At 38.1% G+C, this 27,169-nt stretch overlaps 2 protein-coding genes across 7 annotated transcripts in view; both read left to right on the top strand.

Annotated features, from left to right (window-relative positions):
* Nucleotides 1-9,453, top strand: part of LOC131460021 (myocyte-specific enhancer factor 2A-like) — a 42,414-nt gene extending 32,961 nt beyond the window's left edge. For all 3 annotated transcript variants that reach the window (XM_058630252.1, XM_058630253.1, XM_058630254.1), the window contains 7 exons: nt 1,370-1,504; nt 1,689-1,875; nt 2,244-2,297; nt 3,860-4,026; nt 7,183-7,309; nt 7,996-8,098; nt 8,494-9,453. In XM_058630252.1, coding sequence (XP_058486235.1) covers nt 1,370-1,504; nt 1,689-1,875; nt 2,244-2,297; nt 3,860-4,026; nt 7,183-7,309; nt 7,996-8,098; nt 8,494-8,938 — 1,218 coding nt within the window. In that variant the 3' untranslated portion in view covers nt 8,939-9,453. The remainder of the gene's footprint in view (nt 1-1,369; nt 1,505-1,688; nt 1,876-2,243; nt 2,298-3,859; nt 4,027-7,182; nt 7,310-7,995; nt 8,099-8,493) is intronic.
* A 2,035-nt stretch (nt 9,454-11,488) lies between these two features.
* LOC131459474 (multiple C2 and transmembrane domain-containing protein 2-like) overlaps nt 11,489-27,169 on the top strand; it is a 36,047-nt gene continuing 20,366 nt past the window's right edge. For 2 of the 4 annotated variants that reach the window (XM_058629347.1, XM_058629345.1), the window contains exons 1-4: nt 11,489-11,642; nt 18,304-18,877; nt 22,996-23,049; nt 25,226-25,343. In XM_058629347.1, coding sequence (XP_058485330.1) covers nt 18,353-18,877; nt 22,996-23,049; nt 25,226-25,343 — 697 coding nt within the window. In that variant the 5' untranslated portion in view covers nt 11,489-11,642; nt 18,304-18,352. The other 2 variants (XM_058629346.1, XM_058629348.1) reach the window with 2 other exon arrangements.

Raw genomic sequence — 27,169 nt, 5'->3', positions numbered from 1 at the left:
TCATCCAGAAGAACAGCACAATATACAGACAACATAAAAAGAGGATTTTGGGCTGAAGCATAAATGCAGCTGTCTCACAAGTGTTAGTGCTAAGGCTAAATGCTAAAGTCAGCACTACCAACTCTTTATGGTTGTTGTTAACAGTTTATAGATGGACACACGCATGAATTAAAGCAGCAATCAATTCAGTTTGCCAGATAATATGTAATAAACCAAACACTGGCTACACATTCTACCACAAAATAAGTATGTGTTTCCCATCCACGCTGATTCAGGAATCAAAACATTGTATTTAGAGAACTGCAGGAATGTAAATATGGGAAAATGATAATCAGATGTTTTCTTGTCCTTATTCTATTCTATATATTCTTATATATTTATAATGGATAAAGGAACAGTGCATATGATTGTTCCTTTGTCCTTTACGAAATGTTCCATTCTCTTACAGTAGTTATATTTAGTTTTCTCTTTTTTTTTACTGTATTTTTTCCAAAACCTTACCAAACCTCTTTGTGACCTTAATGATACATTTCTTAAATGATGTTTATTCAAAGCTCCAGTGTACAGCTTCTGTTACCAAAACACTGCATCTTGTCTCTGCATACCATAATGTTGTTCTGCCTCACTATTACCAGGCTTTGGTCTCTATGTGGACTAATGATCCTGACAAGGTCGGTGTTTATGACAGAAAAGGTTTTAAAGAGGTAACAAATACAAGTACACACACCCAAGCAGACGCAGCATCTACTGTCTGCCAGTGCTTCTATAAATGATGTGCTGTATATCTGTGTATATCTAAGGAAGTGTTGCTCACCCAGACTGCAGGCAGGCAACTTGGAGCTGCTCGGTGCAGAGAACAGCAGCAAACAGTGTTGTGTTTGGCACATGCAGGCAGTGATTTTGGGACCGCTTGATTTGCTTTGACAAAGCCAAAACTCTGATCATGATTAAAATACAGGTGTCAAGTCCTACTGGATGTCCAGGTTTATTTCTAGTAGTAGAACCCACTTCTTTTGTGGGCTTTTCTAGATGTTTTCAGCCACAGTGCAACTGTATGAAGCTGTCTCGCTTTACTTGAGTTGTGTGCTTCTTCTGTCTCACCTGCTCAGTCATGACATGAGAGCTACATGGAACTGATGAGCTTAACCAGCCTTGTATTTGTAAATGTGTTTTTTGATAATTACTTGAGTGTTTTTTGTTTTCTTAATCGCTGCTCTCAGCAGTAGAGTTTACCACTGTGTGAGAAAATGTGACTCTGTCATGCATCCGTGTAAGCAACACTGCAAGTTGTTCCAAATAGCTGTTAATGCAGTTGTAGTTTCTCTCTCTCTCTAATCTGTCTCCTTTATTGTGCTTCTTTCACTCACAGGCCCTGAACAAGAAGGAGCACAGAGGTTGTGACAGCCCCGATAACGATGGCTCCTACACCCTCACCCCCAGCACTGAGGAGAAATACAAGAAGATCAATGAGGAATTTGACAACATGATGAAAAGTCATAAAATTGTAAGTTGCTTTGTAGTTTCTCTGGTTTTGTTAACTGTCACTTTTCATGGAAAACAGCTTAAAAACCTGCTGACACTGACCACAGCCTTCTTATTGATGCCTTTTCCTGCCCATACTTTTCTCTGCAGGAACTTGAATCAAACATTTTCCTACATCCATCTAATGTCTTCTTTTCATCCTCCAGTCCACAGGACATCCTCAGCAGAATTTCATGCATGTAGCACCAGGCGGCATGTCATACAGCCCTGGAGCAGGAGGAGGAGGTGGTGTGACTTCCCAGGCACTTGCTGCAGCTGACAGTGGGATCCTCTCACATCACTCCCATCTCCACAGAAACTCACCACACAGATCTCCCAGCACTGGAAACACAGGTGTGTACAGTACACGTGGGTTTGCTAATTAACCCAGAGTGAGGCGACCTGAAACTAGCAATTGAGACTATTCATTCCTCAGTTTACTGACATTATAAATTAAGTGAGAAGTAGGTTCATTTTCCCTTAGACTTCCATTCAAACAGAGTTCTTTTTGCAACCAGTGGAGTTTCCTGGTGGCTAACTGCTATCTCCATCCCACTTCCTAGGCTTCAAATTTCAAACTTGAAGGCTACATGAATTATTTATACACCAAGGAAAATCCGTCAAGTAAAATCATTGCTAAAATGTCAGTGGTTACAGGACGTAAACTGGTAGAAACCACATAACAACCACTTAACTGAATATGTGTGTGTGTTTACCATCAGGTGGTCTCCATGGCAGTTCCGACTTGGCTCTTCAGAATGGATCTGGAACAATTGGTATGTACAGAATCTTATAGGGGTCTTACTGTCAAACAGGGAACTGCCCCTAATACAGACAACAACACGACAACTGTTTTGAATTAACCTATAAAAGGAATACTTAAGCCCCTGGTAGTGTCCGAGCTGGCATCATTGATGACAATCTGCTGCTCCTCTCCTGCCCCATCAAATATGGCCTAGGTGTAGAACCAAAGTTTCTTAGAAGCAGGAAAATCTTCCTCTTCCCTCTTCTGTCTTCTCCTTAGGCAGATGAAGGCAGACAGGATGTAGGCTGACAGTCTCTTAAACATCCTGTCTGCCTACATATATCACACTTCTCGTGCGGTAAGGGTCTGGACTTCACACATGGTGCACCCAGTCACCCTTCTGACAGAAGTTTACCTGCCTTAACCTTCCTCTCTTAGTCATAAATATGCACCATAAGTATCTACAAATGTTTCATGTTGTTACAGTATAAGGTTTCATGTGAGACTGTTTTATTATGTGCCGTAAGCTTTTAAGATATGCAGCGATGACCTCACGATGCAGATAATGTCCATGCCAGAATATTTCTTAAGCATTAAAAAGTACTCAAAATGTGTTTCAAAATATACGCTACCAAAGTAAAGTGTGTGTAACTAATACAAACTACCTGTTCTTTCAAAATATATATAATTCAGCGTTTTACATTTAATTATTGACTGATATTTGGTCATATTTTACTGTTATTACTATTTTACTCATATTTTACTTTGTAAAAAGTGCCCAAAGACAATTTTTTCGATATAAAGGATCCATTCTCTTAGAGGTGAAAAAGATTAGAGGACGGTCTGAAAGAAGGTTGTTCCACTTATGTTACTGATCTTACCACCCCTATGATGAATTTCTGATGTCCAGGTTGGAAAACAATGAGTTGGTGTTTCTGTTCTGTAAATGATTTGAAAAAATAAAAAATAATTGCAGCCTGTTTCTGTACTACAGAAAGTCCTGTGGTGTTATTTGAAGGAGGCTGAGTTTCCATTGTGAAGTGATGATGGTTATCTTATTGTCCACAGAAGATCACTACTTCACATCAGAACATTTGAACAGTTTATCCTTTAATGCCACTGTCCCATTCTGGGTTTTTCCAAGAATGTGGATGCGGCTCAGTGTCAGTGGTGGTTTGTCTTTATTCCTTGCTGCTCCTCACAGACTCCCTGACATCTCTGTTCCAGAACAGCATGTCCCATATGAACTCTGCCATTATGTAATGTCAAGAGCAAGACCGAATCAATTATTCATTATTATCTTTTGTATAATGTATAGGCTGTACCTTTCCTCCATTCTTCAACCAAGAGACAGACACTTTTGTCTTTACAGCACTTTCATCTTAAGATATTTCTACACATTGTACTTTTCACTGAAAAGAAAAACTACAACTTGCCCCGTCTGAAACATTAAGTTAAGTTGCACAGGTCATGCATACACTATGACTTTTGACAGTGCAGGTAAACCCATATTCATCCATCATTTGGTCCGTTGCTCCTCTGTTTTTCTTACCACTAGTAAAAAGCCCTTGTATTTTTCTATTCTCTTTTCAGTAAATGGTTTTGTGGGCTCACCTGGTGGAAGCAGTTTGGGGAAGATCATACATTCCAAATCTCCTCCTCCTTCTCTCCCACCTCCTGGGAACAGCCTTGGCCCTTCCAGCCGCAAGAGTGATCTCAGAGTGGTCATACCCCAGTCCAAAGGAATGATGCAAACACTGGTAAGTGTGGGTTTGGTTCATGTATGAGAGAAATCAACAACAGTCCTCACAATGGTTTTCAGAATTGACATGTCCCTGCATAGTATATCATCTCTGCATGATGGGTATCTCATTCAAAACAATAACAAAATGTGGGATCATGGGAATTGTTGTTCAGCTGCGGATGCTCTCACACTTTGCGGGGAGAGCTTCGATGGCGGAATGCACAGCAAACTGCAATGAGTACTCTTGATCAATTTGTGAAAAATACACACCATAAAATGGAAAAAAAAACCTACAACACTAGTATATAACATAGAAAGTAAACCAGATGATGTAAAGATGTAAAATGTAATGATGTCCATTACCCTGAATAGAATTATGATTGTTATCATTATTATTTATTATTATTATTGTTGTTGTTGTTGTTATTTTTGTTAATGTAAGTGGACTATTGAACAAAATACATAACATTAAAATGTCTTGTTTTTAGATATTTTAATGCAGCAGTGTTACATATTATGTGTTAAATAGCTTAATATTCTGTGACAGAATATGGGTCGATTAATGAAGCTAAGAGAAACCTTACCCTCCCTTCCCTCCACTAAACACAGAAGCATAGGGATGACACAGGGATGAGGAAGGAGAAAGCTTCTGGGAAGTTAGCCAAAAGAGGACATCACTGCCTAAGTATCAGTGTCGTGGACAGTGGAGAGCAGAAAATCAACAAATCAATTTTACACAAGCAGATCCACTTCCTTCTCACTGAAACACCATGTGACGATGTTCCCTTCATCATAGTCTAATCATGAATACAGAGATGCACATTAAGGAGCATGTTGGAGAGGATAAAGTGCTGAACAAACACAGGCCTCAAGGCTTCAAGTGCCTGAGTCTGACTTTTATTAGGAACCAGAACAGAACATGATGTGCTCCACGCCTGAAGGATGTTGGACACAGAGAAGCGTAGAGTAAAAAGATAAAGCACGTTATGAAAGAGTTGGTCAGCAACTTTTTCAGAACCATCTGGACCAGATGGTCGCTGGGTTTGCAAGTCTTTGTTTTGGTTTTATTTTATATATTTATTTTTTTTGTGAGGATGCCATGAGCAATAATCTTGTTTAGAAACCATAGTCCATCTTAGTATCCCTGAAGTGATGTCAATTCATGCTAATTCAATGTTTCTAACCCAAATGTATGCATCTTAACCTAAACAACGCTCTGCTGCCACTGTGTGACAGTATGCAAAATATTAGCCAGTGCTCAGGGATTATAAAATCAATATAATGTAAAACATATAAGTAGGTAACAAATGCAAGCACACACACTATTATACAGTGCAAGAACAAAAACAAAAACAACTCCTTTGGATTGCAAATTTGAACTATGAACACTGACTTTGTATAAAGCCATTTTCATAAAGAACTCAGCAGGTTGGACTTTTCCTCACTGACCGCATTGTTGTCAGTGTTTACCGGCATTACCATGTTAGCTTGTAAACAGAGATGGGTACTCTGCACAGGCAGTACAGACAACAAGAGATGAAAACTGTCCAAGGAGGCTCAAAGGGTTAAGTTACTTTGGAAATATTTTGTTTTCGGCATGCTCACATTGGTTAACCCACTCTGTGTGTGTGTGTGTGTGTTTGTGTTGGTGTTCCATATTACTCATGTTGTGGGGACATACATTTTTTGTTTACGCAGTCAAATGGTGGGGACTTGTCTTCCTTATGGAGACAAAAAAGCATGAGCCCAGGGTTAGGTTTAGGCCAGTAGTAGTCATGGTTAAGTTAGAGTCAGTCTCCAGGAAATGAATATAAGTCACTGTAATGTTCTCCGAAGTGTTGGAAACCAAACCGTGTGTGTGTGTGTGTGCTTGTATTTGTTACCTTTGGCATAAACACTGACCTTGTCAGGACCAGTAGTGCTCATGGAGACGGAAACCTGGTCATAATGAGGCAGAACCTCATTTCTGAGGAACTGGTTAAGTTTAGGGTTAAAGTTTTAATTGTGGTTAATTGTGGTTAAGTGTTTGTGGTAAAGGTTGGAGATAATGCTTTGTTTAGGCTGTCCAAATGAATGGAAGTCACAGAGAGACCTTAAAAGGATAGCTGCATGAATATGTGCATGTGTGCGTGTGTGTGTGTGTGTGTGTGTGTGTGTGTGCACTGAGCAGTGAATGACCTCACTGAGGGTGATGTCATCACTGACATTATCAGGCTGGAACGCCAACAGCCCATAGAGTAACAACACAAAAGTTGCAGTGACTGTTAGAACTGACTGTGACTGCGTTCAGTTAAAGCAGCACTTTAAATGTTCCATATGATCCCAAATCCTGGCCCCACTGTCGCTGCACTGAACACACCCACCTGTCTTCACAATTATTTATATTTTATAGATTTCCTTGCTGAAAATGGGAGATTAAAGTAGATTTTTCTACAACTTCTCAGTCTCAACTGACCCTCAGTTCAGTATTACCTCAGACATTTCTGGGCCTGATTCTGGCAGTTAAGTTACACACTTCTCACAGTGTTCCTACCCACTTGCCAAACAAAGGTTTCTGGTGCAGAGTGGGAAGGCTACTTTTTGTGGTAAAAATGCCATAAAGAGCCACTTAAGTGCAAGTAGCTTTTTGGCTTCTAGCTCAATTTGAGAGAATGACTAATGAAGAAGTAATTGCAATCAATTGTTTTGTAGATTAAATGTTATAACATTGAATCAAATTATGTAGTGCTATGTTTGTAACTGTAGACCTGGTTGTGATAGGGAGACTGCATAGAACCAAGTACCTGAGGTGTAAAGGTTTTTTAAGCATGGGCCTGCATGTGATGAAGATAATGTGTTTGTGTTCTAAAAGCATTTATTGGCTGGATCTTTTGCAGACTTTGCTCCAACAAATTCACTTCAGCCATGTTTTCAGAGTTTTCTGTAAACATGGGCTTTGTGTAATTCTGGGCAATGTAGACAAGACTCCTTGGAAAAATGTATTTATACTGACATCGTGTGGCTGAAGTGGGGTATCACATCTCAAGTTCAATACTGTTTCTGCAGAAAGCCAAAGCACAGAATAGCAATACTCAAAGGCAATATGCTTTTACAGATATTAACATTACATGTATTTGAGTTGATTTGAATGAAAGTGTCATTTAAATATTCTCTCCATTTTTTTTATTTCCAGAGTAACCAGAGACTGAGCAGCAGTCAGTCCAACCAGCCTCTGTCCACCCCAGTGGTCTCTATCACCACACCCAGTCTGCCTCACCAAAGTCTGGTCTACTCCGGCATCAACTCTACCTACAACAATGGTACCTGAGCATTATTACAAATTAACAAATTGTACTGTAATACCACTTCAACTGCAGATGACATATTATGGTTAAAAGACTGTTTCGTCATTGTTTTTTTAACCTTATTTAACGAGGAAACTCCCATTGAGACAGTTACAAATTTACACAAGCAAAAGACAAATAAAAAGAAAACAAAAAACAACAAACAAACATGAAAAACAAGTGCATGTTGTGGAGTTGGCCTCAAGAACTCTTGAAATTAAAAATGCTCAAAGTAATGAACTCATTTAGTTTCCAGTCTTTATTTTTTACACCATTTGATGCACCAAGTGTGGCAAGAACCAGAATAACAGATGATATAATGGAATAACATTATCTACCATATTGCACAGTACTGTTCTATCAGAGTTGAGTCTTAATATTCTTAAAATCATACTACAAAGAGTGGGGAACTATGTTAGGGTTGGAATATTTAATTCTTTGTTTGATTACGGTGTCAAAAATATATAGATTCAAACAGAATGCATATAAAAATAAATAGTATCTTGAAAAAAAGGTTATCCAAAATAGTCACTAAGCCAAGAAGTACTGAAGAAGAGGCTTTAAGATTCTCCAGCAGGAAGTGAAATAGTTTCAGGTGGTTAAGCAGCTCACTATGGTATCCTGTTGTAACTTTTTGTAATATACTAATCTCTGTTTGTCAGATTATGCACTGAACAGTGCAGAGCTGTCAGGCTTCAGCTCGCCTACAGGCTCATCTCTGAGCTCCATGGCAGCGTGGCAGCAACACCAGCTGGCTTCACTGGGGTAAGTGTCTGATACAGTTGACTTCTCTCTTTTAATACAGACACACAATCAAGATCACGGTCTCACTGTATGTTGCAAAAAATTGTATTAGTTATATAGTTTATTTACGGCTTATTTATTTAATGTTAAGTTGTTAATTTCATCATGTTTTATACTTAATTATGTTTTAATTATGTGTATATTCTATTTGCATAAAATGAAAAAATTCAAATACTACTTAAATTACAGTGTATAAGTAAATATAAAATACCTACACACTACCACTGATTTGTTAGTCAAGCAGAGGGAAGTTAACTTTTCTTTCTAAACATGTGTACAGTTTCCCCACTAGATGGCATCATTACATTGATGGCAGTGATGGCCTGAAACAGTCCTGTCCTCTTTTTCCTTTGCAGGCCAGGGAGCTCCAGTCTCTCCATCAACACCAACCACAACATCAACATCAAAGCCGAGCCGATCTCCCCACCCCGTGACCACCTCAACCAGTCTGTGTATGTGAGCCAGGCTCACGCTCCTCCTCATCCTCACTCCGCCAACTCCTCATCCACCCGAGGAGAGATGGGGAGGTCCCCAGCAAACAGTGTCAGCTCCTCCTGCAGCTCTCATGAGGGCGGTAGTGACAGGGAAGAGCATCAGCAGCATCAACAGCATCAGCAGCAGCAGCATCAGCAGCAGCAGCAGCAGCAGCAGCAGCAGCAGCAGCATCAGCAGCAACATCATCAGCAGCAGCATCAGCATCAGCATCATCGGCCGGACTTCCACTCGCTCCCTGTGAGCCGGTCAGAGGGCGGGGAGAGTCCGACGCTCAAACGAATGCGAATGGACAGCTGGGTGACATAGATCCTGCAGTCATGAGGTGACACAGCATCAGGGTAAACACAGGAAGGACATTATTATGCAAATGTCATGTTGATTTTTTGTTCTTTAAGTTATCTGGTTTTATTTTTTATTGTTGTTGGTCAGACTTTTGAGAATGATTAAGCAACATTGGTCTGGAAATTGTGAATCAAGCAGAAATATTTCATCAATGTTCAGAAACTTTCTGTGGTATTTACATAGACATAAACATAACATGCCATCCATTTTAATATACTCTCAACAAAACTATAAATTCAACCTTTATTTTTACTCTCGTATTGAGATTAAGGCCACACAAAAGCTTGTTCCTACTAAACTTTGTTCTCAAATTAGTCTAAATATGTATTATTGAGCACTTCCTATCCATCTATCATCAATCCATCTGGATGCTTTGAAAGAAATAAGCCTTTTTATCATTTCATCAGTTTGCACAGAATACATTTTACATATTTTTTAATTCATGGACAGTGGGAATAAAAACAAAAGTGTTACATTTATGTTTTTGTTGAGTGTATGTATCACTGACTGTGTTGGTCCAATTGCAGTACCATCTTTCATTTTCGTGACCAGAAGGTACAGCAGTGCATGGATGACCTTTGAGTCGTCTCTCAGTCGTGTTCCTTAATTGGGTGGTAATACATTGAAGTTGATATTTTGTGATCTTCTCAGGGTTTGAAACATTTAAGTCCAGCATGAAAGCAATACTCCCTCCACATCATCATCATCCACGTCACTTCCATTTACAAAAACACTTATTTATATCAGCCAAACCAGTATGCTGTTTTTATATTTGTTTTTGAGTGTTTTTATTTTGTGCACAGAATAAGACAATATTTCATTTAGACATAAAACAGAAAGCCATAGTCTCTTGTTCTGTATGTACTACCAGAATCTGTCTTTATTGATTTGTATATATAATATATGTCACTTTTTGGTGGAACTATACATTGTTAATCTGCCTGGGTGAAATAAGACAACACCACCAGATTTGACAAAAAAAAAGTATATTTTTGTGGAGGATTGCCATATTCATGAGGCATTGTCCTTTTCTTTCTCATCAAGTGTCAGATGGATAAATCTGTTTTGTGAAGTATGACATTCTCTGAAAACCATGTCTCCATAATGTAATATAAAAGATATACGATATGAGACACCTGCTTTATCCTCCACATGAGGGTCGTAAGGGCTGGAGCCAATTCTGGTTTTCATCCGGTACAACCTGGACGGATTGCCAGTCCATTGCAGGGCAATCACCAATCTGCATGAGAATCCATAGTCACACTGGTAGAATATGAATATTCAGAAAGGCCCTTGGTTTAACCGGGATCCAAACTGGTGAACTTCTTGCTGTGAGGCAATAATGCTGGCCACTGCCCCCTAGAAAGCAGCTTTGAATTAATTGAATATAATCAGCTGCCTAACAAAAGAGGAACAAGAGCAAACAAGAGATTGAAAAAAAGTTAAGACACGTGTCTGGCGGCCTCTGCAGGACTGTACATGTCTACTGTCCAGAGTCATGAGGTAAGAATGTAGGATCATGTTGGGTTTTATAAAATGCAAGACAAACAATTGCATCAAATGAATCATCAAATGAACAGCACACAGCTAAAGCTCACGCTGCATAGTTGCATGGTCACACTGTGGCTGTGGTTGAGTTGTTCACATAAGGCAACTTGCCTTAGTGTGTATCTAAAGGCACAATGAAGGGGGTTTTTGCACAGGGTCTATTTTGACAGTTTGACATTAGGTCACAGTCACACTGGACGTATATGGACTGAATAGAGCCATCTTTAATGTGGCCATTATGTTACATGTGCTTCTGCTCAAACGTGTCAAAATAGCAGTTGTGCAAGGGACCCATTTAAGAAGGGAATTTACTGAACAACTACGTGACCAAGAAGCAAATTAGTAAAAGTGAAAAACTAGTGGGTGAAGAGGAGACAGTGGTGCAGGAGTAGACGAGTGCAAAAGCTGTAAAAGTGTAACCACTGAACAACAGTGAGGATAGGAAACATATCAGTCACTTTTCACACATCTGGACTTACGAGTGTCGAGACTGGGATTCATGCAAGAATGAGACAAAAGGAGAGAAAACAAATACAGAAAGGACTTTTCAGTCAGTTGATATCACTGATAAACATTTAGAGCATCATTATGTGCAGGACTAAAGTGTCATTAGACAATATAACAATCAGCTGCAAACAAAACAATAGAACTGTCGAGTTAGAGAACTGGAGCAAGAAGAAGTGATGAATGTTTGTCAGTTTGTTTGCAGATTTGAGTCCTGTTTGCCTGTAAACAGTCCCCTCTGTGCGTGTTTGCTAATTGAATATTTCTAATTGCACATCTTCACCACCACACATTCTGAGCGGGCTCATGACAAATAAAAGCAGTAATATTGCCCAATACATGTTTGGGGGGGAAAGTGTGAATAAACTGTTTCTGTAAAAAAAAAAAAAAGTCTGGTTCCTGTAGATCGCCGGAAGTTGTTTTATTTTGAAAATCTTGCTCTCACACGGGCTTGATGTGGGATGCTGCACGGGAGGAGGAAGTGAGAGACACGTATGACGCTCGGAGATCAGAGAAGCTGCTGTCGTTTTTGTGACCACAGTTTTTTCGCAGCTATGAGGTGAATGAGATGAACGCTCCCTGAAGGAGGAAACACTGGAAACGGGCTGGAAAAAAGGTACATGTTCTCTCGTGTTTGTTGTTTTTTTCTGAGCGAGGGGCAGAAAGCGTAGTTAGTTACCTGTGTAAGGTGGTCTCCACATCTGAAGAGAGTTTCCCTCCTGCCCGGAAACATTTCCCCTGGCGGACAGGTGAGGACCCTCCGTCGCCTCATTTTACACTTTACACTGTCCTGTGAAATAAATGCTGCGTTCGTGCTGTCCGCGTCCGTACAGACAGACAGGCAGACAGACAGACAGACGATGAGACTCAAGTTAAACTCCGTTCAAACATCTGTCTTTTTCACAACTTAGCCATCGTGGCTACTAACAAACAAACAAACACAACATGTTGTGCAACAGTTGTGTTTAAGTTTATTATAAAACCAACAAAACTAAACTTTAACGAGTCACTTTCACCACGTTAGTAAGTCGAAGTTACAAGTTTCCTCAGTGAAGTTTGGTGTCGCTGTTTATTTGCTGGCACACACACACACACACACACACACACAGCCCATTACACTTTTTTATCTAGGCAGAATGTTTTTAATTGTCTATATTAACATATGTCACCAGAGAATATCCATGACTACTACACAATTTAAAAAGAAGAAGAAGCTCGAACTGTGTTTCCCTGCGTTGAACTACATAATGTTTCCGTTAAACAAAGTCAAAGACTCGTTTGTCTTTTGACTAAGTTGGGATTTGTACATTGCTAAGTAAGTATGGGGCCATGGCCAATGCATGTCAACAATCACAGATTAAACTTCAGAGCCAAAGTAAATAAATCACACTCATATACTGTAGGTTTGCTCAGCTATGTGGCGAAATCACAAGAATAGAGTTTTATTGTTAAGACCCTGCTTTGATTTGTGATTATTTATATCAGACTAACCAGGGCTCTATCCCTAACCTTGAGCATAACCAGGTCACGTCTATGACTAACTTTGGTTCACAATCACGCCAGTCTTTGCATGAAGACTTCTGGTCCTGACAAGTTGAGTATTTATACCAGGTACTAAAGAGGTACACGTGAGCTGTAGTCTTGCCCCATATCGAAAAAGTTTCAGGAAATAGCTTCTCGTCTTTGTTCTGACAACACTGCTGAGGCTTGTGTAATGTAGCTCACAGAGAATACCTGATATATAAACAAAACATAAAATACTTTATCACCTCAAGCCCAAGCAGCATTTTACACAGCTTTTGTGTGTCAGAGCTGCAAACTTTATAGGATCAAGTCTTTCATGTTTGACAACAAATTAATGCTTGGTCATTATAAAGTGCTATCACTTGTTGTTTGTATCCTGTATGTGATGGTGTGCTAATTTGGTAGATTAGAAATTTGGTTTTGCAACATTTTTGGATTTACCACATCCTCTTCTATACATGTCATCCTGTGGTGTCCCTGTTATGATACTGGGGCTTAGTTAATGTACGATATCTCAACAGGTGAGATTTCATGCCAAAAAAATGACTAGCAATTCATTAATTACTCTTCAGATTATTGGGCTGATACACCTCACCGTATCACTAACACAATGTGACTTTACTCATAAAGCAGAGGAACATCCCATGTAGGGCTGCCATGATTAACCAAGTCAACTATACTATAATATAATATAATATAATATAATAGCCGAACAATTGCTTTGCGTGTTCTTTAAATAATTCAAACCAGCTCTCAGATGTTTCAGCCTCTTACATGTGAATGTTTTCTCAGTTCTTTGCTCCACATAACAAAGACATTATTAAAAGCAAATAATTATAGTTTGTGTGGACAAAACAAGACATTTGAGAACTCGTTAATTGCATCCCTGTGTACTGTTGTTATAGCAAGAATCAACATTGTTTCTAGGGTAGAGTGTGTACTGACGAAATACTCTTTTGTCTATGTAAACAAATGTATGGTCGTTGTGTGATTCCTCTTTGGTTTCATTTTGTATTTTCACTATGATTCAATTCACTTTCATTTATATAGCACTAATTCATAACATACATTATCTCAATGCACTGTATGTAAGGTCAAGATCTTACAGTTATTAATGATGCGAGATAAGTTAGTCAGATGTCTCTCTCATAGGGCTGTCAAACAATTTTTTTCCCCCTTTGCAATTCATAGCAGGAGATCAAAAGTTAATCACAGTTAAGTCTCTTGTTTAAAATTCTATTATTTTTGCAATGCAACTGGTATATCATTATTGGAAATCAAATGAATGCAAACATCTGTACTCACAGCTATTTTGTGACACAGACACCACCACCTATATGTATATGTAAGTACACATTTGTGTATATATACCTATATACCTTTATTTATTTACGTATATTTGTTTTATATATATTCCTACAAGTTTGCACATACTTCCAGTATGCACTTTAATTTGTGAGTTGCTTGTTTAGATTTTCCCCTCATAACTGTTCTTAAATGTCTTTTATGACTGCTCTATGATCCATCGCTTTGCCCCCAAGGATAAGTAAAGTTTTCTGAATTTAATTGAATATGATTTTGAATTGCATTGTTTCTGAAACCTAGCGTCATTAATGTAAATTCACACTTAAATCATTTTACAGTCAGATCAAGATCAATTGAACTTTACACATGATCATTGTCATTTGCCACAGTGGCCTTTGTGACTCCTGAGGCTTGTCATGCTTCTGTTTTTTTGGGACTATTTAGAGTTAATTATTGATAGATTATATTGATCGATAGTCTTTGTTGAAACACTAAAAGATCCCAGTTAAGGTCCACCAAAGCACCACACCTTTGATCCTCACATCAGCCAGTGACCCGTGTGTTTGTTATGTTAATGTGATGTTTCTGCAGAGTCGAGCAAACGGTAGAAAAAAAGTATTTTTATATTCACAACGAAACAAGGGCCCCCTTTACACCTGGCATTAGAATGTAATCGGATAGCGCTTCACCACATGCATTTACACCTGGTATTAACATGCCGTCTCTGATGTCCACAGCAAGATCCTATTACTATCCGGTCACACAAACCCCCACTTCTTCTGCAAAGATATCCAGCAGCAGACTACACCAGCATATTTCCCGCTCATGTAGTTGTTGTGGGTGGAGCAGAGACACATCGGACACCTGTTGCATTTACACTTTTCTGTTCAGTGTGGTCACAATGTGTCTCACTCAACAATACTCCGTCCTCAGTGTGTCTCAGGTGTATTTACACCTGTACTGGAGTCAGTGGTCAGGCGCTATCTGATTGCAATTCGATCACAGAAAAAACTATTTAATTAGTAGTTGCCAAAGGACATGTGATTTGCCTTCTCACCACGATATGGCACTAAATTGTGCACACTGATCCTTTAAAGCAGCTTTTTGACAGTGTGGACACTTTCCATTTCCAGGGTCCACTGACAGAAACAGAATCTGTCACTGAACCAGCCTTGGATCAGAGTCAGGGACGCTGAGATAAGAGAGCCGAAATAAAAATAGACATTACAGATTCCTCTCGTTTTCTTTCAAAATAAAACTGATCTGATTTTAATTTGAGTTCAAACGAACATGGACGTTTTGTTAAAAATGTCAGCGCAATGTATCTGTTGGCTAGTAGATCATGACTAAATGTATATTTTAGTTTTAGTGAAAATTTAAAAAAATCTAACCACAGCTATTTAGTTTTTATTTATTTATTTTCTGTATCTACTCTTATCTACCCTTCAGTGTAGGTCAGCTGAGCTGTAGGATCATGGTCATGGTCAGGGTCAACAAAACACATGCAGCTTGTCCATGTCATTGCTGACATCACTGACTTATGACTAATGAAAAAGTAGATCCAGAAAAGTTGTGACCACAGAAAATATCACATTTTCTAGAGATACAGTTGTAGTGATGGAAAAAGACCAGAAGTGTAATTTACTAAACTCAATATAGAATCCATCCTAAACGCTGGAGTGCAATGAAAACTCAGTATCAGCTTATGCATGAAAATATTCAGGTTTATAAAACCATGTAGTTGCACACCTGTCCACATGATTAAAATGATAATATAGGCCGATGTGCACTGAACAAGTTTAATTGGAATCGATCACACTGTTCACTTTAAGATCCTGTACACAAAAAGTACACTTCATTAAAGTTCTTTCAGCTTTACTTCATGATTTCACCATGTGTGTAGCTCATTCTTGAAAAAAGTCTGAGAAAAATACCTGCTCAAAGACAATGTTTTGCATCAGTTTATGTGCCCAAGTAATAATATAGGAAAACAATATAACAAAATAATATATTTGTACTTCTAAATTGCTTTTTCTGTATTCATGAATCACTCAATGGTTGTCTTTATCAAAACTGTCCAGATGTTTGTCACCCCTGCTTTGGATGTTCTTTAGATGTCTGTTGTCATTTGAAAAACAGACAACTCTGCAGTCAGGGAATTGTGTGGCCTGTGAGAGGCCATCATCCTCTCCTCTGCCTGCTGATTGTGTCTGTCTCTCTCCCACCGTTTTAGTGATCCACCATCTAATCCTTATATCTGGGTCAGACCAGATAATTTTGAATGTTGGCTGCACATATCAGTCATTAGATTTACCCCTTTACTCCACACATGATTTACTCGTACATGGACTGAATAATTCCTGTGGAATCTGCTGTATTCCAGCTCACCTCTGCCTCCTTATATCTCTTTTGTAAAACTATTTATTTACAGTGTGTGGGCTATCATGTACAGTATGTACAAATACTATTTTCAGTCTCACTCCTTCATCTGTCTCCATCCTCGCTGGTTGCGTAAACACTGATTCTAGTTTCTAGTCTTTCATCTTTTATCTCCCTGCTTCTTCCTTCACTTCCTGCCACCAGCTGATAACATGGCAGGTCAGCAATGGCAGTTAATGGCAGCACAAAGAATGATGCTGTTAAGAGGCTTACGGAGCTGTTGCTTTACAAAGTGAGCTTTTGTCGGAGGCGGTGGCAGAGAGATGACAGCTGGTATTAGTGAAACAACGCAGTCACACACAGATTGAATGACTGACATGTCCTCCTACTGTTTATTTCATTTATTCATGCATAGGCGTGGGAATCACAGGGGACCTCACGATACGACACGCTATACATGGTCCACGATACCAATAATATCCCGATATAACGATATAACGATTCTGTGATGATCAATACATTGCAAGACAATCATAAACTGATATCATGATATCTGTCGAAGTGAAGAAAACAACATGTTAAAAGTGCAGGATTTCTCTATTTATTCACACCATAGAGAAGAAAGTGCATAAAGTCTATGTATTGAATGTGGATGGAGCATCTCTTAACGTATGCTTACTCCGCCATTATCCTGCTATAAACTCCCTCTTCTTCGGCCAGGTAACCTCCACCCAAGTTTCCCTCAGTCATTTCAGCAGCTGTGAGGAGACATGAAGTAGCAACACCCGGCTAGTGAAACTGGCAGGGACTGTTTACATTTAGAGCATTTGTTAATTAAAATATCGATATTTGCCCGTATCGATTATAGTATTGCACGAGTAAGGGCAATATGGCAATATGATACACACACTGATCAGTGTGTTTATTCTGAGAGCTTTATTTTGGCATATGCCATACAACCTGAGTGAAAATGATTTGTAAATTGTTAGATATGGAATTTAGACACCCTCTTCAGATGACCACTAGATGTAGTTGAAAGCTCTTTTTTTAACTTGTGCACATAGGCCAAGAATGGACTTCATTGTCAAACATGTAAAAGCTGTTTGACTATGAAGCTGAGCTAATGAGAGCTAGTGTGAATAATGCGTTTGGTTACTGTCATTGCAGAGTACACACATTTCTCCCTTTCATCTCTGCTTATACAGCACACATTTCCTTTTGTGATTTCATAAATAAAACGTATTCTGCAGTTTAACATATGCTATTGTTAGGGTTATGGTGTTTGGGTCATTCTTAAGACTTGGTTAAGGTTTAATTTTATTGGCATATGTCTATGAAACGTGTCTGTTGCTACGAGTAACATTTCCATATAAATGCAGTCCATACATACTTTACAGTGCAAATTTCCTTCAGTCAGTTAAAGTTATTCTTACAAGAAATCACAGCTTCCCTATTTACATTGACGTTAAGTATTAGTAATCTAAACACTACACGTGCATATACATGCAACAATCATTTAATCAGAATAAATAATTTTGACATTCAGCGTTGTCCGATTGTCCGAAAATATTTGTAGAAGAAACTTCTCTTCTGCCACTTGCTGTGCTCTACGTGGTGTTCTGCAAACAATTCTTTTGTTGTCTCTGTTCTCCACAGTTAATCTCCAGGCTCAGCTGTTCACACTGCTCCTGCCTTTAATAAACAGTGACGAGAGCAGGAGGACATTTACATCAAACACATATAAATTACTGTAGGGCTGTAATGATTAGATTTTTTTTCACAAGCGATTAATTTATTGATTTTTTTTAGTTAATCGATTAGTTGTTTGGTCCTCATATTCTCGAATGTCTTGTTTTGTCCACAACCAGAAATTATTCAGTTTTAATGATTTGTTTGTTTTATGGAGCAAAGAAAGTAGAAAATATTTCTTCCCACATGGGTAAAATCAAACCTTCAGCTTCAAGGTTTGGGATTGGTGTGTTAACATGAAGCATTTTTTAGCATTTTTTAGCATTTTAAAAGAATCATAAACACCTCTGATTCCTTTTCTTTCTTTCTTTTTACCACAGCTGTCAGTGATGTCCAGATGTTAGACACAGACTGCACCTATCCTTCATCATGGACTCCAAGAAGCCAGGCATGCTGCATCATCTTCGCAAGAAGCTGCCACATCTCCGGAGGTCAAAGGGCGGCTCAAGCCACCCACTTGACCGGCTCAAACATGGCATGGACAGTCGGATGAGCTCCTCGGTTCCTGACATGAGGAACTTGAGGCCAGAATACGCCAGCATCTCCTCCAGCCCACAGCTACAACGCTGTGACAATTCCTGCTACAGCAACCCTTCCACACCACTTTTCAATCATTCTAGAGGCCAGACACGAAGTGGGGGTGGCCTGAAAATGGGAGTAGTCAGTGGAGTAGATGGGAGGAGTGAAGACAGACTGAATGTGCCCGCAGACTGTCCAGACTGGGCTTCCTCGCAGGAGTCGTTTAACAGTCTCTGTGAGGTAGAGAGGAGCTCTCTGAACCCAGACCACAGACCTGCCAGAGGCATGGAGCCTGAAGACCTGTCCCAATCAGACATGATGACTGCCTACAGCCCAGAAGTCTCCTCTGGGGACGTCTCACAGGACAGCAGTCAGGTACAGAAATTTCTTGTGAAAAAGTTGCACCAATATTAAAAAAAATTACTTTTTTAATCTTTCAGTTGACTGATTCTGTAGAAAAAAAGCTTGACTATTACTGAGTAGTGTATAGTTTTCCTGTACCACACAGACAAAGTAATTGAAGTCTTTCTGATCAGGTGTCTTGTGTTATTGTACACATTGGTAGGCGTGAGGTGTCACGTGTGTTTGTACAGGACATACCAAGTTTAACTTGGAGGAGTTGTAGATGAAATGGGAGGTCCAATCAAATAGTCTTCAACAGCCCTGAGCAAACACTTGCTGCTGCTGCTGCTGTGTGTGTTCTCCATGTCATGAAATTTAATTATGGCTGAAATGATTACTTATCAATGACAAAATTAATCGTCAACTGATTTTAAATGTGAATATTGTCTAGTTTATTTGCTTCACGTAACAAAAGAATCATTAAAACTGACATTTGAAAACATCATAATTTCCAGGTTTGGGAAACACTGAGAATTAATTTTTTAAAACAATTTTTTGACATTTTATGGATCAAGCAACTAATTGATTCATTGAGAAAATCAACGATAAATTAATAATTTATGAAAATAATTGTTATTTAATGTAGAGCTGAAACGATTAATCGATGAATCGATAATTAATCGACAACAATTTTGATAATCGATTAATCGGTTTGAAGCTTTTTTCATGATTAAAACAAGATTTCTGATTGTTTAAGCTTCTTAAATATGAATATTTTCTTCATTTCTTTGCTCTGGATAACAAATTAATCATTAAAAGTCAATCATTTTGGTTTGTGGACAAGACAAGAGATTTGAGAACATCATTTCAAGGTTTGACGAAACACTGATCAACATTTTTTATGGTTTTCTGATATTTTATGGACCAAACGATTAATCGATTAATTGAGAAAATAATCGACAGATTAATCGATTATGAAAATAATCGTTAGTTGCAGCTCTAATTTAATGGAACATCATCCCCCTATTTTTTGACATCATCCCTTTTTTTGACAGTGACCAGGATTTGAATATGGGCACCAAATAGACATTTTAGGGTAAATCTAAAAAAAATTCTGTATAGTGACAAAAAAAGTATATTAAAAAAATGTTATATCACTGTTTTGAGGAAGTCCTCAACACATGAGGTGATAAGTGTAAAAAAGAGAAACATTGAGGTAAAACAGGTGGAGCAACTTTTTCATAGCTAAGGATTTGCAACAAGTTTTAAAACATGTTTTTTGTGGGACGCAAATATTTCGACTGATGCTCATCATCTCCCATATACTGCTGACAGTTGCTGGGATCTCGTTTAAAGAGATCTGGTGTAGTCAGTAGGAGATCTCTAATGAATATTTATCTCTCATTTAGATGATTTGAAATCCAACTTGTGTGTGGTGTAAAATACTCCAAAATCTTATGTTTTGTGCTTGTGATCGTAGCAGTTTAAACTTGAAAAGTACAGCATCATCATGAAGAAGTGTAGAACTGTTTATTTGCATGCATTTGTTTTTTAGTTAAATGTGTGTGTGAACAGTTTGTGTGTTCGCGTTAATGTTCCACTAGTGAATTTGAGAAGAAGGACTTTAAATGGGTTCAGTTTATATGTGGATATAATGACTTTCTGGGCCATTGAGACATCATTTCCAAACATTTAACCTCACAAATGTCACATTCAAACTACCTTGAGATTTCCTGGCTTTCATGGACCAGTGCCACCATTTAACTCGGTTAAGGATAACCAGTATTGGGTCCTGTATACCTCAAAATGACTCTGTTTAAACAGCACATGGACTCGTTTGGTGAATGTATTACTTCTATAAATAGCTCATAGTTCAGTCAATACTGTATTCAGTGAATTGAACAAAGGAAAATGTTTGTCCCTGAATCATCTCCACCTACATTATACACCACTCTGTTGATGTGAAGGGCTTCAGTTGGCCTGTGTCTTCACTCTCAAATTCTGTACTTTGCTAATTAGTGTTTGAAAAATACTTTACCTCGGTTCAGTGTGTTCAGAGAGAGGGGGCGTGGCTAGAATGCAGCATGACAGGTGAAATAGAGGCCAGTCACATTGGTTCTTCAGAAATGACAGTGGCTGATGTAAACTTGTTGTTGTTGGACCATTATAGCAAATAGTGAATGTTGTCTATTCACACCACACCCTTGAAAGTCTTACCAATGATGACGATGTTTTCACTGCACTGTTGGAGCTCTTTTTATTACCCATTGAATGAAGTTCAACATCTAGTACTGGATTATTCAGATAAATTCAGATTTGTCCAAATAGAAAATTAAGTATTAATCAATTGCTGCAGAAATTGTACCCACTCAGAATTTATTTTTGGTGATGTTTTTGCTCTTAATCTTGCAGTAAAATAATCCTCATTCCACAACTTTCTCTACAGTCTTAGTTGTACTTTTACGTTTTAATGCTGTCTATCTTATGTTAGCATCATGATAACACATAACTAAGGCGTTGGTTGTATATATTGTAGTTTCTCACAGTCTGTATTTCAATTTCAGTTTTTATTATCTCATTAGTAAATATGTTTCTACTTAGTGCATTCATAGATGTAAAAAATGCATGTTTATTATTCATTACCCTTACCTTGACTGTCTTTGCTGCTGTTAAATTGAAAATGTCCCTGTTGCGGGATTAATAAAGGATTATCTTATTTTATTTCAACAGGGGAACCATTCCACGTGCACTAGTATTTAGCACCAGCCTTCCTCACTGTGTGCTTACCTACTTACAGTTACTATTTTGAGTTCCTAAATGCATTCACACTGACAGGAAAGGGCACTTTTAGTACCCACAGGATGTATTTTGGACGGGAGCGAACAGCAATGATTTTTCGAATTCATGAAAATGGCACATGATTAAAATTCCCTAGTTTTGGTTTACTGCAGTGCACATAGAAAAACAATTTTGAACAGTCTGAAAACAAAGGTGGGGGACCAGGGAACGGCATTTGGTTTTTGCTCTGAGGTGACAGTGCAGATATTCTAGTCATTGTCTTCAAAGCCTCTTCTTCTTTTGAATGTGGAAAAAATGGTTTCCGTAAGAATTAATCGATTAATCACTTTTTGAAAATAGATTAATCGGTTTGAGTGTTTTAAAGAACTAAAACAAGGTTTCTGATTTTTCAATCTCTCAAATGTGAACATTTTCTACTTTACTTGCTCCAAAAAAGTAATTTGAGAACATTATAATTTACAGGTTTGGAAAACACTGATCCACATTTTTGGGCATTTTATGGACCAAACGATTACTCGATTAATTGAGAAAAAAATCGACAGATTGTGAAAAAGAAAAGTTGCAGCCCTAACACTTTGTAATGCAAAGTGCAAACAGCGGTGCAAACCTAAAATTTGAGATAGATTGAGGTATGAATGAATTAATTAATGTTTCAATTAAAGAGAGACTGATTTTTTAAAATAACTGTCACTGGCAGATTGCACATTTTTGTTCTCAGAAACTTAATTAAAGCTTACAAGTCACTAAAACATTTCACTTTTCCAAATGTTTAATTTGAAAAAGTGTACTTTTTTGGATTACCTGTACTTACAGTTATTTGCCAGTATTTATTTAGTTTAAAGTGCCAAGTAGATGAAAATGCATATTTGAAACACAGACCACAGTAAATGCTGTTTAAGATATTTATTTATTGATTAGCTCTGATTTCTTTCATTAAAAAACCCATAAAGGTCAAACCTCCAGCTTTATTTTGCCAATAATAATACTGTTGCCCTCTTTTTCCTTCTATTTAGTAAATAACCAGAGCAGTTTTTCTCAGGGCAAAACATGCACTACCTTGCTAGTCTAGTCAAAGCGTCAGAATTATAGAGACAGAGAGAATGCAGAAAAGCGTATTACCTTTTTGTTATTACTATGGTTCTTGGGTTTAACTCTGTTCAGTCCCCAGGATGCTGGAATTTTTAATAAATGCTTAAAGGATTTGTCCGTGTCAGAAATGCCAGAGAGATCAGTTCCCGATCCTTTGACTGATCAACAGACTGAAACTTTCCATTAGTTGGGACTTTGCATGCTTTCGAAATCCTTTTCTTCTCTGGATGTATGATATGTCTTTATTTGTGTCTCCTCTGCAGTACAATAATCATGATCTGACCGGTCATGTGTTAAAGGACGGAGGCGACCAAAATGTAAGAGCTGTTTGTAGATTGGTTAATGAGTGATTCTGTGTTCCTGAGCTGAATTATTGATGATATTATTCATGGTTTATACTACGCATAATAGTATTGTGCTGAAACTGTGGTGTAGATGTTTATTCGGAGCTAAATCTCAGTGGTTAAACTGTGTTGGTGGCTGTGCCAGGGTTTTTGTTGAATCTTTTGCAGACAGCAGAGTTGTGATTTGGCCGACACACAGTGAAGTCAAAGGCTTGTCATTATCGGAAAGCTGAGCCCGGGGATTCTAGGCAACTTGATTTTACTTTGTATTTAAGATGGCATGGTTTGGTGGAAAATGATAAAATAATCCATGGCATGGACAGTAATATAGATAGCAAACAACTTCAGAAAGCCCTTCATAAAAGTCTTCGTATTGAATCTAAAAATGAGATTAAAACATGGTATAAATTACATGCTATAAAGTCAAATTATTTGGAGTAGATGGGGCTGGCCAAAAAGGTTATCAAAGCCTGATTTAAAAAAAAAAAAAGAATACTCCAACCTGGATTTACTTACATGTATTGCAATTGTGAATTAAATGTCAAGATTCAGTTCAATATTTACTGTCATAGATTTTAACATAAAATCAAGTTTTACGTGTGTTGTTTCAAATTTCAGTTTTTATTTGAAAACATTTGTTCTTTTGCTTTTGAAGAAAATAGTAGTGCAATAACAATCATGGTTCAGGTGTGCACGCAGGTGACGAAACCTGTCCAACGACAATAAAACCAGCACAAAAAAATCCTGAAGACTGATATCAAAATATGTCACTACCAATGACAATGACAGTCCAACAGCGTGACAGCCATTGCCAAATGTGTCGTTAAAAAAAAAACCCTAAATAGCTGTGCGACTGTCACTCATTTTCACTTTCCTTTTTTCTCCTGCTCATGTACAGTATTTCCATTTACTGTATACAAATGAGTGGTTGTGAAGGAATGAATGTAAGGTGTATGCTAAAATATAACATTGCATAAAGTACAGTAAATGCAGATGGCATATGATTAAATATAGTTATGTGTAAATTCAGCCACCTTTTAATATTACAAAAGTCGAAACCTGCATGCTTTTAAAACAAAAAAAAAAAATCCTTGTGTTTCTGGTTTACATACTTTGGGATGTCTTATTTTCTTTGTCCCTTTCTATTCCACTTAGAGCAATAATTTGTCATGTCTTTATTTAGAACACCTCTTACACATGCAAAGTGCTGCTGAATGAAGGTTTGCTCTTTGATTCAATAACCAGTTAAACTTCTTGGAAGACAATCATCTGAAACAAGCTCCCCCTGCAGCTGCGGATCAGAGCTGCACATCATTCAGGAGGAATTTTTAGGTCATACTTCCCATAAACTCTTTCAGCTCAGACATGTTCTGTGGTGTTATGCTTTATTATGAGCTCACTGCTCTGGTTGTCTACTGTGTTAGCACTGAGCTCTGTGGACCACTCCCTACAGGTGGATTTTCTTTGTTTGAAGTGTGTAAGGACATTGTCACGCTGAACCATCAGACTTCTGCTGATCTTTTGGTGACATTTACCCACCCGGACATGACATCCCATAAGCCCCAAATTATGATAGAGAGTATTTAACTGCGCTTTTTGTGACGGATATTGTGATTGCTATTTGATTTGAGATATATTCTTTTTTTTTTTTTTCGGTCAACCTTCATTGCAATATTCACTGTTATAGATTTTAAACGTGATGGATTCTTGCTCCATAAATATTACTCTACATTAATATAAACAAATTGCACCCTTTGTGATTTGCTAGTTGTGTTGTTCTGATTTAAATACTATTAATTGTTCAGCCCTAGTTTGTATTCAGTCCCCATTAGTTTCATTAGTCCACAAAAACATTTCCTCTGTCGTGTTGTGATGTATCAGTCTCAAACTCCATAGCATAAATGTGATGGTGTTTGTCCTGCAATGAACATGGTGCAACCATTCACAATGATTTCCATGAACATTATACTCTTATTTAAATAAAACTGTGCTGAATGTGCAGCTGCCTTAACTGTCTGTACTGTATGTTCATATACAGATACAGGTATGCACATTTTGCAGTATATTTCAGTATATACTGTTATAGCTTTGTTGATACCATTAGTAATAAAGCAAGTTGTTTTATTGATGTTTTGCCATTTGTTTTCAGTCTGAAATGGGCAACAAGTCTCCGAGTGTGTATGAGAGCATCAGGGAAACTTCCAGGTCCTTCCTGCTTACCATCAACCTGAAGGAAGGACGCAACCTGGTCATCAGGGACCGCTGTGGTAAGAACGCCGTCTTCTGTACCAGCACCAACACTATATAACAGTATTAGCTTTTTTCATGTGTGCATGTGAGAATGAGGCAATGCTACAGGAACAACAGGGATGCTCACAAAAAGACAGGGGATCATTTTACATGCAGACATGAGTAATACAGTGTACTGAGCAGAACTTGTATTGTATGCACAAGGTGCCAGCTGTTCTGTTCAGACTTGTGCATCACAATGGACTCACTTAATGTATTCAGAATACCTGGGACACGCTCTGTATGTTTAGAACAAACACGATAACAAGATGCTCAGTGTCTGTGATGTCTTTCTCTCTGTAATTCTCTCTGTTTTTCTTTCCTTTTTCTTAGCTTGTCTTCTTTTTATTTTCAATTTCCAAATAATAAGAAAATTCCTTGAGAAGTGATGGAACACTTTTAGTGTCAAATCATACAGTAGCATCCTGGGAAACACAGACGTAGTTAAAAATGTAAAAAGGTTGGTAAGAGTCTAACTCTATATCTGTCCATATAATTTCTCAGCCTAGAAAAATAAAAAAGGCCTTTTTCTATATTCCTGTTACCTCATGTGGGACCAAATCATTGTTTTGCCACTCATAGATATAAATCATTTTTACCAACAGATTAATAAGTGCATATTAATGTTGACAGCATTTCTGACGCTTTGCTTTTTAAAATGAGAATAATTTGTTGGAAGACGTTTAGTGAACTGGGCGCTGTTCTTCATAAAATTATTTTAATGTTATTCATGTATTTTATCAATTTTGGTTTGGAGTGTATATTGGACAAAACAAGCACTGTGAACAATGAACAATTGGGAGAGAAAAACTCCCTTTTTAACAGGATTTTTTCTGGCACAGCCAAGTTTAGAAATGTGCAACCATCTGCCTTTGCAGATAAAAATGAAAGGAGAGAATGGTGAAGAGAGAAGAGGTGGGGAAAGGGGAACGATAGAAAAGAGACTCCAGGAACAGATGTATAAGTGTATTTAAATACTTTCAGAATGGCAGTCGTAGTGATTTTCTAATACACTGTAATAGCATTGTTAAAAATAATTACAGCAGCATTTGACATTTAACTTTTACATCCAAAGTCAGTGCATTTACATGCAAGTCGGATTTTAGTCGGACTAAGACCATAATTCGGTTTTCTTCATGTCATGTAAAAAAATCGAGCTCGCCTGAGACTAACAGTCCGATTACTGCTCCATGAAAACACTTAGTCAGACTGGAATGGTATAAAGTGCAGTACTGTTGCCAGAAATCATACAGCGGCGGTGTCTTTCTTGACACAACACAGCAGCCACAAGAGCCATGCTCCATGTAATTTGTATCACGATTGTCATGTACAGCAGGTTACGAAACATTCAGACCCACAGCACGATCCATCTCACGTCCATCTCGCCGTTCACTGTTTGTTTTTATTTGACATAAAGATCAACAGGAAACTGATTCAACTCGCACTAGCTTATAGAGAGATACAGTGCCACCTATGGAGGCGGAGTCAGATGTACACAGCCAATAAATCGATTTTTCTCCTCGGACTCTGCAAGTTGTCCGATTGCCTGTCTTGGACGGACCACAGTCTTTGCTCGATTAAACTGTGCATGTAAAGAAAAATCAGTTTTCTCTATATATGTGTATTGATTCATGTTTACCCACAGGAGTGTGTGACGTTTTTGTGTGTCCTTTGCCTTATTTTACGTGTTTAGCCATGGCTTTGTTAACATCAGACAGGAATGTCTGCTTGAATTATAAAAACACTGTCAGTGTCAGGTTAGCTGTGCAGCTCCTGTAACAGCCGGGGCAGGATTCCACACAGC

The sequence above is a fragment of the Solea solea genome, chromosome 5 (genome assembly GCF_958295425.1).
Source record: "Solea solea chromosome 5, fSolSol10.1, whole genome shotgun sequence".
Lineage (NCBI taxonomy): Eukaryota > Metazoa > Chordata > Actinopteri > Pleuronectiformes > Soleidae > Solea > Solea solea.
The sequence above is the reverse complement of the archived record's forward strand: the minus strand, read 5'-3'. Positions and strand labels throughout refer to the sequence as shown.